Source organism: Doryrhamphus excisus, linkage group LG9 (assembly GCF_037039965.1).
Source record: "Doryrhamphus excisus strain RoL-2023G ecotype Guam linkage group LG9, RoL_Dexc_Guam_v1.1, whole genome shotgun sequence".
In the NCBI taxonomy this organism is placed as follows: Eukaryota; Metazoa; Chordata; class Actinopteri; order Syngnathiformes; family Syngnathidae; genus Doryrhamphus; species Doryrhamphus excisus.
In genome coordinates, this window is record NC_136365.1 from 11139632 (window position 1) to 11156605 (window position 16974).

A 16974-nucleotide genomic window follows, 5' to 3' on the forward strand; every position below is an offset into this window, starting at 1 on the left:
GTGTGGAGTTTGCGTGTTCTACCTGTGCGGGTACTCCGGTTTCCTCCCCCATTCCAAAAACATGCTAGGTTAATTGGTCACCCAAAATTTTCCATAGGTATGAATGTGGGTGGGAATGGTTGTTTGTCTATATGTGCCCTGTGATTGGCTGGCAACCAGTCCAGGGTGTACCCCGCCTCTCACCCGAAAATTAGCTGGGATAGGCTCCAGCATACCTCCACCCTAGTAATGTGTGGGGCACAACAGTGGCACCGAGGCCTTTTTAGTGTCAGCAGGGTTAGCTATGTATTGAACGCAGTGCATGATGATGGCATAGCATTGCAACGCTCACATAGCCCCCATGGAAGCAGCTTGATGAAATCCCATCCATCTACCTTCTCAGGGCGACTACGACCCGGTCAAGACCCAAGTCCTCCACCTAAGGATGAACCCCACCTCCGAGGCCAAGCAGCAACGGCAGGAGGAGATGGATTCTCTTCGCCAGGAAGTGGACCATCTCAGGGACATGGTGCGCAACCTGCAGGAAGGAGGCCACTCCCAGCTCGATGCCCTCATGCAGTCGGCCAACCTGACCTTGCCGCCGCCCAAGGAGGTGCTGGGTAAGTCAAGTAAGCGTACACAGGTGGTCCTGGTCCTGACATTCAGTCGTGCCAACACTCCTATGAATGAATTAAAAACTTAATCCTGGTCGGGAAAACCAGACTCCTCAGAGCACTGCACATACTACTACGCTCCACAAACTGCAGGCACACCCAGGGAGAACAACGCCACTTATTATTGCACTTTTGACACTTCATTAGCTCCCCCAAAAGGCAGTGTGCCCTTCAAGCGCACAGAAAATCTCATCAGCAATCGGAAAGGTTTGGAAAGTGCAAGAGGTTGGCCAGAGACCTCCGTGGCTTCACAGCAGCTCCTCGGAGTGTGTGCCCAAATACAGTGCACCTTGCTGGGCCACAGCAGGTGGCTCTTCCCCCTCTATACTCTGCTTCTATTCTCTGTAGTAGTCATGTCATGATAATTCATTAGGACTCATCCTACATATCAGTGTTGAGAAGTATGGTCATTGGTGTTGGTATCAGTTAGGAAGAAAGATGATATGCATCTGTCATAAAAAGCAAAAGAAGAAGCACGCTCGTATTGATCCAGTACTTTCGCTGTCCTAGCTATGGATATTTGCCTCAATCCACCCACCTTATTTTATTCCGGTTTGCTTTTTGTAAAAACATAATACATTCACAATGTTGTTGTTTTTTTCTTCTTTAGAGCTGCGGAAGCAGATAGAGAGCTCGGAGCTGAGGAACCAGCGGCTGAAGGAGGTGTTTCAGAAGAAGATCCAGGAGTTTCGCACTGTCTGCTACATCCTGACGGGCTACCAGATCGACATCCCCATCGAAAACCAGTATCGTCTCACCTCCGTCTACGCTGAGCACATGGAGGACTGCTTGATCTTCAAAAAGGTTTGCTCCTTTTCCTCTGTCATCCTCGGCTGCAGGGACCGGCAGATTGTTGTTTTATTTAGTTTTGACCGAAAACAAGAAAAAAAGTTTACAAAATGTAATTTAAAAAAAAAAAAAAGAGTTAAAAGGCATACGTACATATCAAGAATGTCATAATAATAATAATAGTAACACACTTGACTTGGCATGATACTTGGGGCGTCCAAGGAGTTTCCACACTTGGATATATTGAACGCACACATTCTAAGATGTTGTCCATATTTCAGCTTTGTCACATAAGTGAACAAAAATTACTTTTGCTCTTTTTTCCCCTTTTTCTTGAAATAACTGCCGTGAAGTTTCTTCTCATTATTCCCATCATATGTTGTATTTATTACACTTTTCTCCGAGGTGACTGTTCCTTTCCCGTGTCGGTCCTCATGTGTGTGCCAGTTTCGTTGTAGCGCTTGATGGTGTAGAAGTCGTTGTTTGCAATTACAGAGGTCAAACGTTTCCTGCAGTTCCTCACCAGGTTTGCACATACAGCAACAGGGATGTTGGCCCACACCTTAACGCAAATCCTCTCTAGATCTGTCAGGTTTCAGGGCTGTCGCTGAGCAACACAAAGTTTCAGCTCCCTCCAAAGATTTTCTATTGGATTTAAGTCTGCAGACTGGCTAGGCCACTCCAGACCCTTGATATGCTTCTTACACAGCCACTTCTTGGCCATCTTGGCTGTGTGCTTCAGATCATTGTCATGTTGGAAGATCCAGCCACGACTCATCTTCAATGCTCTGGCTGAGGGAAGGAGGTTGTTGTCCAAAATCTGACGATACAAGGCCCCATTCAAACTTTAGACGAGCCCACATGTGCTGACTTCAACAGGGGAACCTTCTGTGCAATGCATGGTTTTAAACCATTACGCCGTTATGTTCTACTGACAGTAGACTTTGAAACTGCGGTTCCAGCTCTCATCAGGTCATTGACCATCTCCAGCCGTGGGCTGATTCATCACTTTTCTAATCATGAGTGATGCCACACGAGCAGAGATCTTACATGAAGCCCCAGACCGAGGTAGATTAGTTGTTAAGCCTTTTTAAATTTTCTAACAATTGCAGTAACTGTTGATTTATTGTCACCAAGCTGCTTTCCATTTGTTCCATAGCCTTTTCCAGCGTTGTGGAGCTCTACTATTTGTCTCTGGTGTCTTTGGAAAGCTCTCGTGTTGCCCATGGTAGCAGTTGGATTATGACTGTTTGCTGTGGTAGTTTGCTTTGCTATAGGCGTTACTCCCAAGTAAGGCTCCCTAATGGTGCTGGTACTGTGTTGTTAGTTTGGAAACGTTCAAGCTAGGTTGCAGATGACGCCTTTAGACAACTAACACCCCTATAGTCACTTCTGTTATTCCTTGTTTACATCACATTGTGTAAGCTACGGGATCACCGCAGGGACAAAATGGACACATCCGTGAGTGTAGCAAGCTAGCGAGCTAACTAGTTCGCCTCTCCATTTTTATCACTGAATAAAGTGTTTTAAACTGGTGGGGAAGAATGACAAAGATGCCAAAAACTTCCAATGAGATTTCCATTCTTCCAATTAGGGATGTCTAAAAATGATCGGCAATCAAATGTGATATTGATCAACATTGGTATCCGATTTTTTTCTCCTATCATGAAAACCAGTAAAAAAAAAGTGTATACAATACATATGTGTTCATTCCACCACTGGAGATGGCAACTTCCAACCCAGTCTGAGCTGTGGGACTCTCGTCTTGGCCATGGCGCGTCTGTCTCGGCCATGGCGCGTCTGTCTCGGCCATGGCGCGTCTGTCTCGGCCATGGCGCGTCTGTCTCGGCCATGGCGCGTCTGTCTCGGCCATGGCGCGTCTGTCTCGGCCATGGCGCGTCTGTCTCGGCCATGGCGCGTCTGTCTCGGCCATGGCGCGTCCGTCTCGGCCATGGCGCGTCCGTCTCGGCCATGGCGCGTCCGTCTCGGCCATGGCGCGTCCGTCTCGGCCATGGCGCGTCCGTCTCGGCCATGGCGCGTCCGTCTCGGCCATGGCGCGTCCGTCTCGGCCATGGCTAATCTGTCTAAGCCATGGCTAATCTGTCTAAGCCATGGCGCGTCCGTCTCGATCATGGCACGTCCTTATTGGCCATGACACTCCCTTCTCGATCATGGCATGTCTGTCGCAGCCGAGATGCAGATGACGCCACGCACGTGTGTTGTTGAAGTTTGTGGCAATAAGCTGAAATCGTCGGTCAATGTAGAGATTCCACAAGCTATCAACAAAACAGGACTGACGCAGTGGATGGACCGGATCTCGACTTAGACCAGTCCACATCGCTACCAAGACTCTGCAAGATGCTTCTTTTGTTCTCAGCGTTGACCTGAGGATTATTTTCAATTTAGCAGCAACATGGAGGGCACGTCTTTGCTGAGAGATACTATTGATGCTATTCCGTCAGTCGTCATCCCAATGAGAGCGGACATTGGAAGTAACGGAGTAACTGTTCTGGCATTATAATGTACAGGAAATAAGGAAATAAATATGTATTGTGTACAATTGTGTATGATGGGCAAAATTCCTCCCAAAAGTGCAGTTCCCCTCTTGGACATCTTTTATTGTGCTTTTCAAGCTACCATATCATTCTCCTAGCCGCTAATTGCAGCGTTCAGCAGTGCTAAAAGAGTTATCACTGCTTTTTTTAATGCGGCTGATAAATATGACCTTGAATGCAGAATAGCTTTTTCTTGTAAAAAGGCTGTTGTTTTTTTCCAAGCAACTCGTCATTTATTGAAATATGACCATTGAATCACTTGGCATTTGTGCTTTGGATGTGTCATACTTCACTTGAATTGTACAGGTTACACATTACTAGTTATACAGTTAACATTATTAAAGTTATATAGCCAATAACATTTTTATATCTACTTTGTAAATGTAGATGTAAGAAGGGATTACACCATGAAATACCATGACATGACTACTATCAGGAGAAGTATAGAGGGGGAGGAGCCACCTGCTGTGGACCAGCAAGGTGCGCTGTATTCGAGCAGCCACAGTGACGGCACAGAGGTCTCTGGCAAACCTTAAGCACCTTTCAAACAACGCTTTGGTGCTTGAAAGCCCCGCCTCCCCCTCCCCTCATCCAAAAAGGCGCATTTCATTTGCTCACCTGCACAGTACGGATGACTTTTTTTGTTTAAGTTACCTGAGCTATTTTTAATGTTATGGGGATTCTCAGATTGACTTCAAAATTTCCTTCTATCAGCACGATAATTAGCAGTCTTATCATTATCCAGCACCCTTAATTATTAGTGTTCCTACTTTATATTCTCACAACTTTTCCATGCAAAGCTCCTGTAATTCGCCGTAGCTTTTTCTTCTCTTCTTTACTTCCCCCGTCGTGGCTTCCTGTTTATCTCGCACTGCTCACCATGCCTGCCGTCTGATCTCACGAGTGTGTAGCAGCTAATCGCCGTGTTGTGCTGCGTAAGATAAGGGCCTTGGCTGCCAAGGCGGCCTCGCCATTATCTATGTGGATTAATTGTCCTTGTTTGGAGTGAGCACTCACTGATGCCTTGCTCCAGCGCCACCACAAGAAGAAGTATGCATGCATCTCAGGTGAGATCATTCACTGTTGATTATTGTCCACGCACGCAGATCTGCCAACAGTTGTCATGGTAATCAGGGTGCTCTTGGTGGTACGCCAACACTCCTGGTGGCCTACGGAGCAGCGAGGTGTGTTCCTCTAATGGAATACAACACACACTGGCTCTCATGAAACGTGGAAGCTAATCTCGGCTGCAGGAATACGAAGTGGGCTAATTTTGGGGATAAATGGCTCGGGGGGGGGGGGGGGTCGGGTGGGAAAAAAAAGCAGTCCAGGACGAATAGAAGTAATGACAAATAGGATTGTAAATGTTATTCACCTCTGTAACAGGGCTGCCATATAATCCTACTAATGTGCCCGTCATGCCAACGGCACCCAAATCCCCCCACGCCCAACCCCCCAGAACCTCCTCCTGCGGTGTTATAAGCTCTCTAACCTCCCACTGCCACAGGCCACCACCTCCTCATCCTGTTTATTCCCCGTCATGATTATGATGATCCGTCCATCCATCCATTTTCCTCCACTTATCCGGGTCCGGGTCGCAGGGGCAGCAGTCTCAGTAGGGAAGCCCAGACTTCCCGGTCCCCTCTTCCAGCTCCACCGGGAGGACACCAAGGCGTTCCCAGGCCAGCTGTGAGACATAATCCTTCCAGTGTGTCCTAGGTCTGCCCCGGGGCCTTTTCCCAGCTGGGCATGCCCGGAACACCTCACCAGGGAGGCGTCTGGGAGTCATCCGGACTAGATGCCCGAGCCACCTCAACTGACTCCTCTCGATGTGAAGGAGAAGCGGCTCGACAGTGATGATGATGATAATTATTATTATTATTATTACTATTCCTATTATTATTGTTACAGATTTAACCAGACCATAAGCATGGTTTTAAGAAAACGGGAAAATTTTCAACCAACACAATTCCCAAATAAAAAACAACATAAAGCCATCCCTCGTTTATGGCAGTTAATTGGTTCCACACCCTAGGTGTATAAAAAAAAAGTGTATACAATGCATATGTGTTCATTCCACCACTGGAGATGGCAACTGCCAACCTAGTCTGAGCCGTGGCAGCAGCCGATGTGATGCCATGGCGGTCTCTGGCAAACCTTTTGCACTTTTCAAACTTTTTTTTGTGTGCTGAATGGGGGTCACATCATTCCTCTTGGCGTGAATGTTTGTTTACAAGCAAGCTGGGGGGACGTTAGCATCACAGCCAGGAGAAAAAAGGAGCGCTTGATTTTGCTCACCCACAGAGTATGTTTTGTCAAGTTGTTGTCATATTGTACTGAGCAGCCAGGACACTGAGCATTCCTGTGTTTCTGTTCGTCATCGGTGGCGTCTGGCAGGACAAAAAGCCAAAGGAAAAAAACAGGTGAAGTTTTCCTGAGATATGCAGAAGTCTTTTTGGAGTGGTATTCCCCAACATCTAGTTGGCAACTCTTTGACTTGATGAGACCCTCTCGTCTTGGTCCATCACTGATGAGCAGGTTTGTGTGCAACGCCATGCAAATGAACATTATGATGAATGAACATTAACATCTTGATGATATGACTTGAAGAACCTCATTTCCGCTTGGTTGATTGCTGCCTTCATATTTCTGCATAGATTTTGCTGATGTATATTTCATGTTTGGCATGGAGGAAGCTAAGTTAGCATCGGAGTAACGCTTGCCAGTTGATAACGGTGTTACAAATGGCGTGTGGAGGACAGCGTGCACACTTTGTGCAAGCGCACGTCATCTCAGCGGGAGGCTGTGTGTGATTTGTTATTTTTAGCGCATCCCTCGGCATGACGGCTGATTAGCATCAGTGATTGGCTGTTTATGAGCTCCTGCTCATCACTGAGATAAACACCTTTGCTGCGCCTGACGCTGATTTGCTTCACTTTATTTTATTCTTCCACAACTTCTCATGCTTTTCTTCCGTTGAACCCTTCTAACGCCTCTTTGGATGTATTGGTATGCTTTTAGAGCTGATGGCACGTCCACATCTAGGCTCTACTCGCACCACTGCTTTGGAACTCCTCATGCGATAGACCATCACAGATGTTGGCTTTTTTTTATCAACATCCACACTGTATAGCGCTGCATTACCCATGCCCGTATGGCCATATTGTCCAGGGGCCTCATTAATAAAACTTGCTTACGCACAAAATGGGGCTTGAAAGTTGCGTACGCAACTTCCTACTTAAAGGTTGGGATTTATAAAAAAAATAAACTAGCGTGAGCATGTGCGCACCAGTACGCCAACTTTTTGTGGTTGGCAAACACAACACACATTTGGTGGTGAAATGAAATCACATGGTAGGAATAAAGATGCAATGGAAGCCAATAAAGGTTTATTCATCATGACATGAAAACATGGTAATGGTTTTATTTAATTTGAACATGCATCAGATTACAATTGAGTGCATCACATAATCAGTTCACAGTTCCACATGTCCAAAAGGAGTAGGAAGAAGCAAAGCTTATTAAATCCTACCCCTCCATCTGGTACTTTTACAATCAGTAACTGTTAGATTTGTTCACTTCCTGCTTTCCTAATATAATAAAAGTTGGTTTTAAACATTATTTTTTTTATTTTTTTTATTTATTTTTTGTCACGTACCAAAGTACGAGGTGATATGACCATACAATGACATAATGGGTACCATAGTAACTGTCAATATAGTGATATGTATAGCACATCATGACTGGTTCAAGACTCTTCATCCTTGTATTTAACAAACATCAAAGCATTGTTTGAGGTCCTTACTCAATCCATTCCATAGTTTGATTCCACATACTGAAATGCTATGGCTTTTTAACATAGTCCTAGCATGTGTTTGTCAGATTTGGTTCTTCCCTGAACATCACGTTCTTGACTTCAATCATTTTTGTTATTTATTTGATATGACACTGACCATTACACACGGTGTAATGAGGACTCAAAAATACACGAAAAACACAATGCCACGCTTGAATACCTCATCATTTTATTTGATAGTCATGATAATATGTATGGGATTCATCCATACAAACATCAAACATCAGGTTATCAACTCAATCATCGTAGGGATGAAGTTCACAAGTTACAGCAATTCATTAGCCACGTTTACATGAGGACTCTTTCCGAATGGAATCTTTCCAAATGACTTTTCCGAAAACAATGGTTATATTATAATATTCCAATCTCTTGTCTACATGCGCCGCTATAATCAAACAGAATAGTCACTGGGGCATGCGCAGTAAAATGTAAACATCAATATCACGTGATACCGACTTCCCAGAGTTTTTCTTTCACTTGTCGGAATAACTCCGCATTGCGAGTTTTTTGTTCGTCCAGTCTTGAAATTAGTTTGGATCAAAAACAAACTTTCCGCAGCAGTCCAGTGCCGATTGCTCGCCTCCATTTTCAAAACTGAAAAACGTCTGGAGCTGCGTGTTACGTCATATCTGAGCATGCGCTGAAAGAACGCACCCGAGATACAAATTTACAGGAAAAGATCAAATTCAAACATGCTAATATTTTATAATTAAACTCTGGACATGTTTTATATACATGTTTTATATATATATATATAGATAGATAGATATATATATATTTTCTTTTTTAATAAAACTATACTTGTGAATAAAGTATAGAAGGTTTTAGATTCTGTTCCACAGATGGCGGTAATGCACACCGAAAGCTGTTTGCCCTGACAACTGACACCCAGACAAGTTTCCGTTTGAGCGGGTACAAGATACCTCAATCGGATTGGGGAAAGGAATATTCTACCACTGTGAATCAGATTATTTATTATATTTTATTATATATATATATATATAATTTTTATTATTACTTTTTTTTATTGATTTTTTGGTTGGGGCTTTTGCGTCATAATAGTTACCTCTAATGACGTCCGAGTCGAGTCGCTGCTCCTTCAAATGGAGAGGAGCTCGGCCATCTCGTCCAAATGCCTCTTGGACACCTCCCTGGTGAGGTGTTCTGGGCATGCCTACCCCACGGGTAGACGTAGGACACACTCGAGGGTTCATGTCTTACAGCTGGCTTGGGAACACCTTGGTGATGCTGAAAGAGTTGGCGGACCTTTCATCCATCTTCCTCCACTTATCTGGGTGCAGAGGCGACATTCTCACTAAGGAAGCCCAGATTTCCCAATCTCCAGCAATCTCTTCCAGTTCCACCAGGATGACACCAAGGAATTCCCAGGCTAGCTGTGACACTGAGCAACCGTCCCACGGTGTAGACCAAGACCTATCTCTCAGCGGTCTCACTTTCTTGGTGCACCCTGGGTTTGGATGTTGGTGTTCGTGCTTGACGAAACACAAGTGGGTGCGACAAATGCGAATGCAATGTTTTTTTATATTGACCCAGGATCTTCTTTTTGGCTTTTGATTGCTTTTGAAGTCTTGATGCTGCATATTAAGTTTTGTTTCTCCATCCTAGAACTTGAGTCAGTAAAAAGTGGGCCGCAAACAAGACACAAACGCTCGATTCACTCAGGTCTTCTATTGATTTGCTCATTAAAGAATAAAAAACCAAGCACACAGCGGCTGCCTGGGATCAAGAAAAGCCACTTGTATTGGCTTATTTTGGGTTTGGGAGCATTTCTTGTTGTGCCGCCTCTACCTTGATCTCACTCGCCCGCTACCTTCGATTACCAGAGGGTTACCTTGTGTTTCCTCGCTAATAAAAGAAGATAGAATCTCATTCTCCCAATGAACTGTCAAGCCTCTCAGCGTGGAGCGATGAAGGGGACGACCATGCAAAGGACCAATGGCGACACCGCATTCATGCCTAGAAAATAAGCGCAGCCTCTACAAGGCGCTGCAACGCTGGCTTTCTCTGTTTTTTGTTTTTTAAGGAAACCAAATCATTTGTATCGGCAGCAGTGCGAAGGAGGACGGCAGTTAATAAAGTAGAGTTTATGAACACGAGCGAGCCTTAATGACCTTCCTGCTTTATCAGCCTCTCGGGAGTGATTAGCGCCACACAAACGAGCGCTTCCTGGTGCACAGTGACGCAGACATCCTCCAACCCTGATGACTGTGTTTCAAATTGATTCAAGTCCAATATAAAAGCTTGCAGGACGCTACGAGTTGGTTTTTGTGTTTTATTTCTTGCGCCGTAATTGGGTTGTGTTTCATTTTGTCCAGGAGATTCTTCCTCATGGTCTGCAAAGACGTCTTGATCAGTTAAGAGAATTTCACTAATGCACCTTCTACCTTCTTGTCTTCTTCTTTTTGGTCCTATGCAGTTTGTCTTATTTGTTTTTACCATTCTCATCTACTGCTGGCAGTTTGGTTGGTATGTTTTATTTCTACAGAGTATGCATTTGATTACATTTCCTTAGTTGGGGTCCTGAGTTAACCCACACCTCCCGTCACAATTTGCTTCCATTTGTGAATGGAAGGCAGAAAAGGCATGACATAATACAAATATATTTGTTGCCCCTAGCAATCTAGTCAGAAATAGAAATAGCGTGGCCAAACACAGCAGCCATGCGTTGGTGCATGGATTGCAGCTGGACTGTTTAGGTTGTCTTGGATGATGTTTGGCCTCTCATCTTCATCACTTTATGTTCAAAGACACTCACCAGTCTGGCTAGATAGTACACCTGTAGTCTGACAGCTTGGTTCTAAGACCCAGTGTATTTATCCTCTAAAGGAGGAGTCCTGTCTAGACAGGAATCATTTGGGTCTTTGGTGGTGTCAAAAGATGGTTGTTAGGATACAGTGGAGCGGGGCCTCATGGGGCCTCAGAGCCAACGGTGGTCATTTGGGTGGTATGTCTGGAGTGGCGTGGCTCAGGTGGTAGAGTGGTCATCTCTCAACCTGAAGGTTGCAGGTGTATTCCATAATGCGTTCAAGAATTGTATTACATTTATGACACAATGCGGCATTGCAGGTCGATCAGAGTCTTGACCTGAAGAGTTTTTCCATCAGACTACCCATCTAGACCCATGTTTGTCCCACCTAGACTTTGAGTGGACGACTTCTCAGTGGATGTTTAAATCTTCTGAGGAGAATGTCGGTGCTTCAAGTCCAGAGGAGACAAGACTGCTTGTCGTCCCTGATTCCGGTTGACAGCTTCCTGTCCCCAATCTCCCTCAGGGTAGGATACTTCTCCTCTAGTTGATGGCCACAGCATATGCCCGCAGTCGCCATGGCAACATGATACACCCCAAACCCACCCGAAAATGCCGCTTGCTGGACAGCTGTCAGTCAGGCAGGAAAATGTTCTGCTTCATTTCCTGTTCAACGGGCTGCAACCAGTCCGCATCTTGAGCTTTGTCGGCCGCAATGAAAGGTGTCCCTCTGCACAACCTAACGGAGGACACAAACGTTAACAAGACTAGCGTAGCAATGTGAGCTAAAATGCTAACATTACACAGTATTTTAACAGCAATATCATGCTAGGTTAGCATGTAGCAACAGCTCCAAAGTATGCAGCTGACTGATGGATAGTTGACGTAGCTGCATTTTAAGATGTGTTTAAGTGTTGGGCGTATGCAGAAGACAGCTTAAAGGGTGAGCTGGGGGGGGTATCGTGTCCATGAGGAAGGGGCCTTCATGACAACTTGGGCACCTCCTCTGTCAAAATCGGAACAAGCAAGTGATGGAGATGATGTACTTTTACCAACTACACACGTGGACAAAATTGTGGGTACCCCTCAGTTAAAGAAAGAAAATCCCACAATTCTCACTGAAATCACTTGAAACTTACAAAAATGAAATAATAAATAATAATAATAAATAAATAAATTTAGTGAAAATTAAACAATCAAAATCAGCAATCACTTTTGAATTGTTGATTAACATAATTATTTAAAAAAAGCAAATTAATGAAACAGGCCTGGACAAAAATGATGGTACCCATAACTTTTTTGTTGCACAACCTTTCGAGGAGATCACTGCAATTAAACGATTTCTGTCAGTGTCAATGAGCCTTCTGCATCTGTCAACAGGTATTTTGGCCCAATCCTCGGGAGAAAACTGCTTCAGTTGTCTCAGGTTAGACGAGTGTCTTCTCCAGAGGCATGTTTCAGCTCCTTCCACAGATGTTCAATGGGATTCAGATGTGGGCTCATAGAGGGCCACTTCAGAATAGTCCAACGCTTTTCTTTTAGCCATTCTTGGGTGCTTTTGGCTGTGTTTTGGATCGTTGTCCTGTTGAAAGACCCATGACCTGCGACTGAGACCAAGCTTTCTGACACTAGGCAGCACATTTCTGTGCCTTGATAGTCTTGAGATTTTGTTGTACCTTGCACAACTGTGAGATACCCTGTGAAAGATGCAGCAAAGCAGCCCCAAAACATAACTGAGCCTCCTCCATGTTTCACAGAAGGAAACGTGGAGGAGTCTTTTCTTCGTAGACTTGATTTTTCAGTCTATGAACATACAGTTGATGTGCCTTACCAGGAAGCTCCAGTTTTGACTCATCTGTCCATAGAACATTCTCCCAGAAGCTCTGTGGCTTGTCAACATGCATTTACGTAAATTCCAGTCTCGCTTTTTTTATGATTTGCTTTCAACAGTGCTGTCCTCCTCGGTCATCTCCCATGAAGTCCACTTAGGACTCAAACAACGACCAATGGTGCGATCTGACACTGATGTACTTTGGCCTTGGAGTTCACCTTTAATTTCTTTGGAGTTTGTTCTGGGCTCTTTGGATACAATTGGAACTATCCGTCTCTTCAAGTTGTCATCAATTTTCCTCTTGCGGCCACGTCCAGGGAGGTTGGCTACTGTCCTCTGGACCTAAGACTTCTGAATAATATGTGCCACTCTTGTCACAGGAATTAGTGTGGTACACACCATGTCACCAAACAGCACAGTGACTATTTGTTGTCACCCTTTAAATAGGCAGACTGACTGATTATGAGTTTGAAGACACCTATGATGTCAATTAAAGGACACACCAGACATAATCATGTGACTCTGGTCAAATTGTTTTCAATCTTTTGAAGCGGTACCATCATTTTTGTCCAGGTCTGTTTCATTAGTTTATTTTTTTAAATTCTTATGTTAATCAACAATTCAAAAGTGATGGCTGATTTTGATTGTTTAATTTTTTATTTATTGTTGCTTTTGTAAGTTTCAAGTGATTCCAGAGGTACCAACAAATTTGTCCACGTGTGTATCTGTCTTGGGACTCAGTCTGCTGTGTTCGTCCTGTGGTGGCCTGCAGGGGTGTCCAACGGCCCTTCTGAGCTAAATAAGCTCAGCAAAATAGTAGTCAACACTCTGTCTCATTAGGCACATTTTCAACATAACAGGTGATGTATTCCTTTAGTAGGTTAAAAAGGGAAGAAAAAGAAAGCAAGTGCCCTTCTCTTTGTAATTGGACGCTCATGGTGAAGTGCCGCTAATGATGGATCTTAATTACTGCCATGCCTGGAGAAAAGTGCTCCAGCAGTTCATGATGTGTTGACATGACTGAGTTTCTTGTTTGAGAAATACTCCAGCTTAAACCTAACCCTAACCCTTAATTAACAAATACGGGGTACGCCGTGTTCACGCTGCACCGTTTCTTCCACCCGGCTTGACGTGAGGTCAGAGGTTAATGGCTATGGCGGCTTGGCCATGTGTTGTTGACGCGTTCCAGACGTTTGGCAGGTCCGAAGGAAGCAGAGCCGTGTTCTGCTTCAAATGCGCGTGTTTAATTGTTAGTGTTGAAGCCACGTGATGAGCTCAGCAAAGACAAACGCTTTCCTTCCTGGTCATTAGTTGGCCGTCTTTAAGTGGTAAACACCACGCTGATTTCAAAATGAATATGGAAAGACGTGCTGCTGAGTCAATCATTATTCTTAGGATCTGAAGGGAATGTCTCCTTCCTGAATGCCAAAATCTGCATTTAAATTGAAATATGCTCATCTGCATATTTATGTTTATTCAATTAAATTCCTTGTGTCTTCCGTCCCTCCCACGTCAACACGCCAGTGGACAGCTCAGCCCCTCCGTAGACCTGGTGACTGCTGCTCATGGACGGTGCGGAGGAGGAGCAAATAAGGGAAGTAGTAACGTTGTCCGTGAACCACGCTGTCGGGGAGACACCCGACCGGCCTAAATTGGAGACCATCTCCTTGTTAGCGGCCGACCGTGCAGACAAAGGTTAACTGATCCGTCAAGAGCGTGGATCAACGCAGGCGGACGCGTGAAAGTCACTTCCTGTCTGCACAGAATCAACACGCATGGTAAAAACCTTCCCAGCCTGGTGCTCATTAATGACCTCATCCATCACTCAAAGGTCACGCTGCTCCGTGTGCTTTTCCCGGCAACCTGTCAAGTAAATATACCTTGGTAATCTGGATTATTTGCCCTCATTATGGGGCAAAACAAAAAGAAGCAATATTTATAGGATGTCTTTGATTGAGCAGGTCTGGGGGGGGGCGGAGGCGCCACAAGACCTGCGTGCTTGGACGAGGTCACTAATAAGCCCCGCCCTGCATGTGGAGCAGGAAGTATTGATTTCCTTTAATTGGATCGACAAATGAAAAGAGGAGGCTGAATGGCGTAGCGCTCCTTTTCTTGTCTTCGGCACTTTTAGACGTCTGCTTGAAACGTTTGTTTGTTTTTACTTGACTGGAAGGGAAAACACCTGAACCGTGGTGCTTGCCGCAAAGGTCAGCAATAGTTTACCACCATTTGTTAGGGATGGCGGAGTGAATATGCAAATGAGTATTGACAAGGTCACTATTTGAATATGGTTTTATTTGCAGCTTTGGACTTTTTCTTCAAAAAGGTAAGTGGAAAGTCTGTCCACATAAAAAGGCATTACACTAGCTGTCATGCACATTTTGGCCAATCGGAAGCCCAGATATCAGCAACCACTGCTGAGGTAGCCAGACGTGATAACGCATCCCTACATCAATGCACTGATACATCTTAGGGAGGTTCTAAGTAGTGATTCAAAATGGTAAAAAAAAAAAAGGAATGGGAGTGAGACAAAAAGCTATTACAAACAAGCAGTAAAGTAAAATACACTGTTTATCACCCCCCCCCCCCACCACCACCACCACCACCACCTGCACCCCCACCCCACCCAATGATAAGTAGCTGATGGCTGTGGGCATGCTTGATGCCAGTCTTCCCGGAATGTTGCTCCCGGTGAAGATGGCTTCACGGTCTGGAACTCCTGTCCATGTTCGTAAATCCTCCAAAGTCCGAGTCTATGGTTCACAACGGTGGAGTGCCATCTCTGGGTCGGGGATGAGATCCTGTCCCAAGCATTTCTGCCATTTCTACTGTATTTGAATGTGGCCGAGTACAAGTGAAGTATTTTGTGTGTATGTGGTGGAAGCCCACTAGCCGTAAACAGCTGTTGTACAGCTTATAGCAAGGGTACGCATCCCGCGGCTCCGCAGCTGCAGGCCGCTAGTCAGCCTCCTAAAAAGGTTATTTTATTAGCTCATTTTGAAGTATATATTTTGAAGTATATATTGTTTATCAAAGTAAAGCTTTTACATCGGTTTTGTAAATATGCTTATAGTTAGCCAATGAAAATATGCGTCTATGCTCCTGGCGTGGCGAACCATGAATACATCCAGGAAAATAATTCATTCATCAACATCCATCGCATCCTTTTTTCAGAAAAAAACAGACCCAAAACACACCCAAATATGCATTCGGTTTATTTGCTTTGTATATACCTCATTTCCAAAGAAAAGTGCCAATCCGAATGAACATACAATCGGATTAACAGGGATGGAATATTCCTTTCCCCAATCCGATTGAGGTATCTTGTACCCGCTCAAATGGAAAGTTGTCAGGGTGCGTTCTTTTTGGTGTTTATCTTCTTCTGTTGTTCATAGGCGGTTGGCAAGCAGCTTTTGTGTGCATTGCTGCCATCTGTGGAAAGCCCAGTTTTATTAAAAAAGAAAATATATATCTGTATAAAACATGTCCCGAGTTTAATTATAAAATATTAGCAAGATTGAATTTGATCTTTTTGATATTTTATCTTTAAAATTATCCTGTGTTCTTTCAGGGCATGCTCAGATAGGACGTTCTTCACTTTTAAAAATGGAGGCCAGCAGTCTGCACTGGACTGCTGCGGAAAGTTTGTTTTTGATCCAAACTAAATTTCAAGACTGGACGAAGGAAAAACTGGCAATACGGAGTTATTCTGACGAGTGAAAGAAAAACTCTGGGAAGTCGGTATCACGTGATGTTGATGTTTACGTTTTACTGCGCATGCCCCATTGACTATTCTGTTTGATTATAGCGCCACATGTAGACAAGAGATTGGAATATTCCTTTCCATGTATACCATTGCTTTTGGAAAGGTCAGTCGGAAAGATTCCATTCGGAAAGAGAAAAACTACTCATGTAAACGTGGCTAATGTTGGTTTTTCACATAAGAGGGGGCAAAATGGCTCTCTTGAGTAAGGGTTGCCGACTCCTGGTACATCAGTTATGTAGCCAAGGAATATGTGAGGAATGTTAGAAATTGGCTTTTCAAAATACTCCATCATTTCGAAATTCTAAAAGGGTTTTGGTACCTTTACATATTTGGATGCTGAAATTCCCCTGGGAACGCGACCCGTTGACTCGTCCTTCCAAAAGTCTTGATTTGTGTGTGTGTCTTCATTAAGCTCCATGTTAGCTTCATGTCAGCGAAGCACTGAGAGGGCAAACTCTGGTCTCCATGGTAACTGGGGCAGGGGGGGTGTTCTCATCTTTGATGCAGCAGAGTCGTGCAGGAAGCTGCGAGTGAGAGCCTGAGAGAAGGCAGAAAAGAAGAAAATGCAGAGAGGAGGGCACCGACAGAGCCATGCAGTGAGACCATGATACACTACATGGTGTGTGTGTGTGTGTGTGTGTGTGTGTGTACAGTAGGCTTGGATAACTCATTAGAAAGTCAGCAGCCTGGTAATAAGCTGCCTTTATTGATGGAAGCCTCTGAGAGCATCCACGCCTTTGCGAAGCAGCCAAGTGTG

The 16974-nt window shown here is 44.5% G+C and overlaps 1 protein-coding gene across 3 annotated transcripts in view; it reads left to right on the plus strand.

Annotated features, from left to right (window-relative positions):
* mad1l1 (mitotic arrest deficient 1 like 1) overlaps window positions 1–16974 on the plus strand; it is a 58103-nt gene that overhangs the window by 39297 nt on the left and 1832 nt on the right. For 2 of the 3 annotated variants that reach the window (XM_078793395.1, XM_078793394.1), the window contains 2 exons: window positions 383–608; window positions 1264–1457. In XM_078793395.1, the coding sequence (XP_078649521.1) occupies window positions 383–608; window positions 1264–1457 (420 nt within the window). The remainder of the gene's footprint in view (window positions 1–382; window positions 609–1263; window positions 1458–16974) is intronic. The other variant, XM_058091638.2, reaches the window with a different exon arrangement.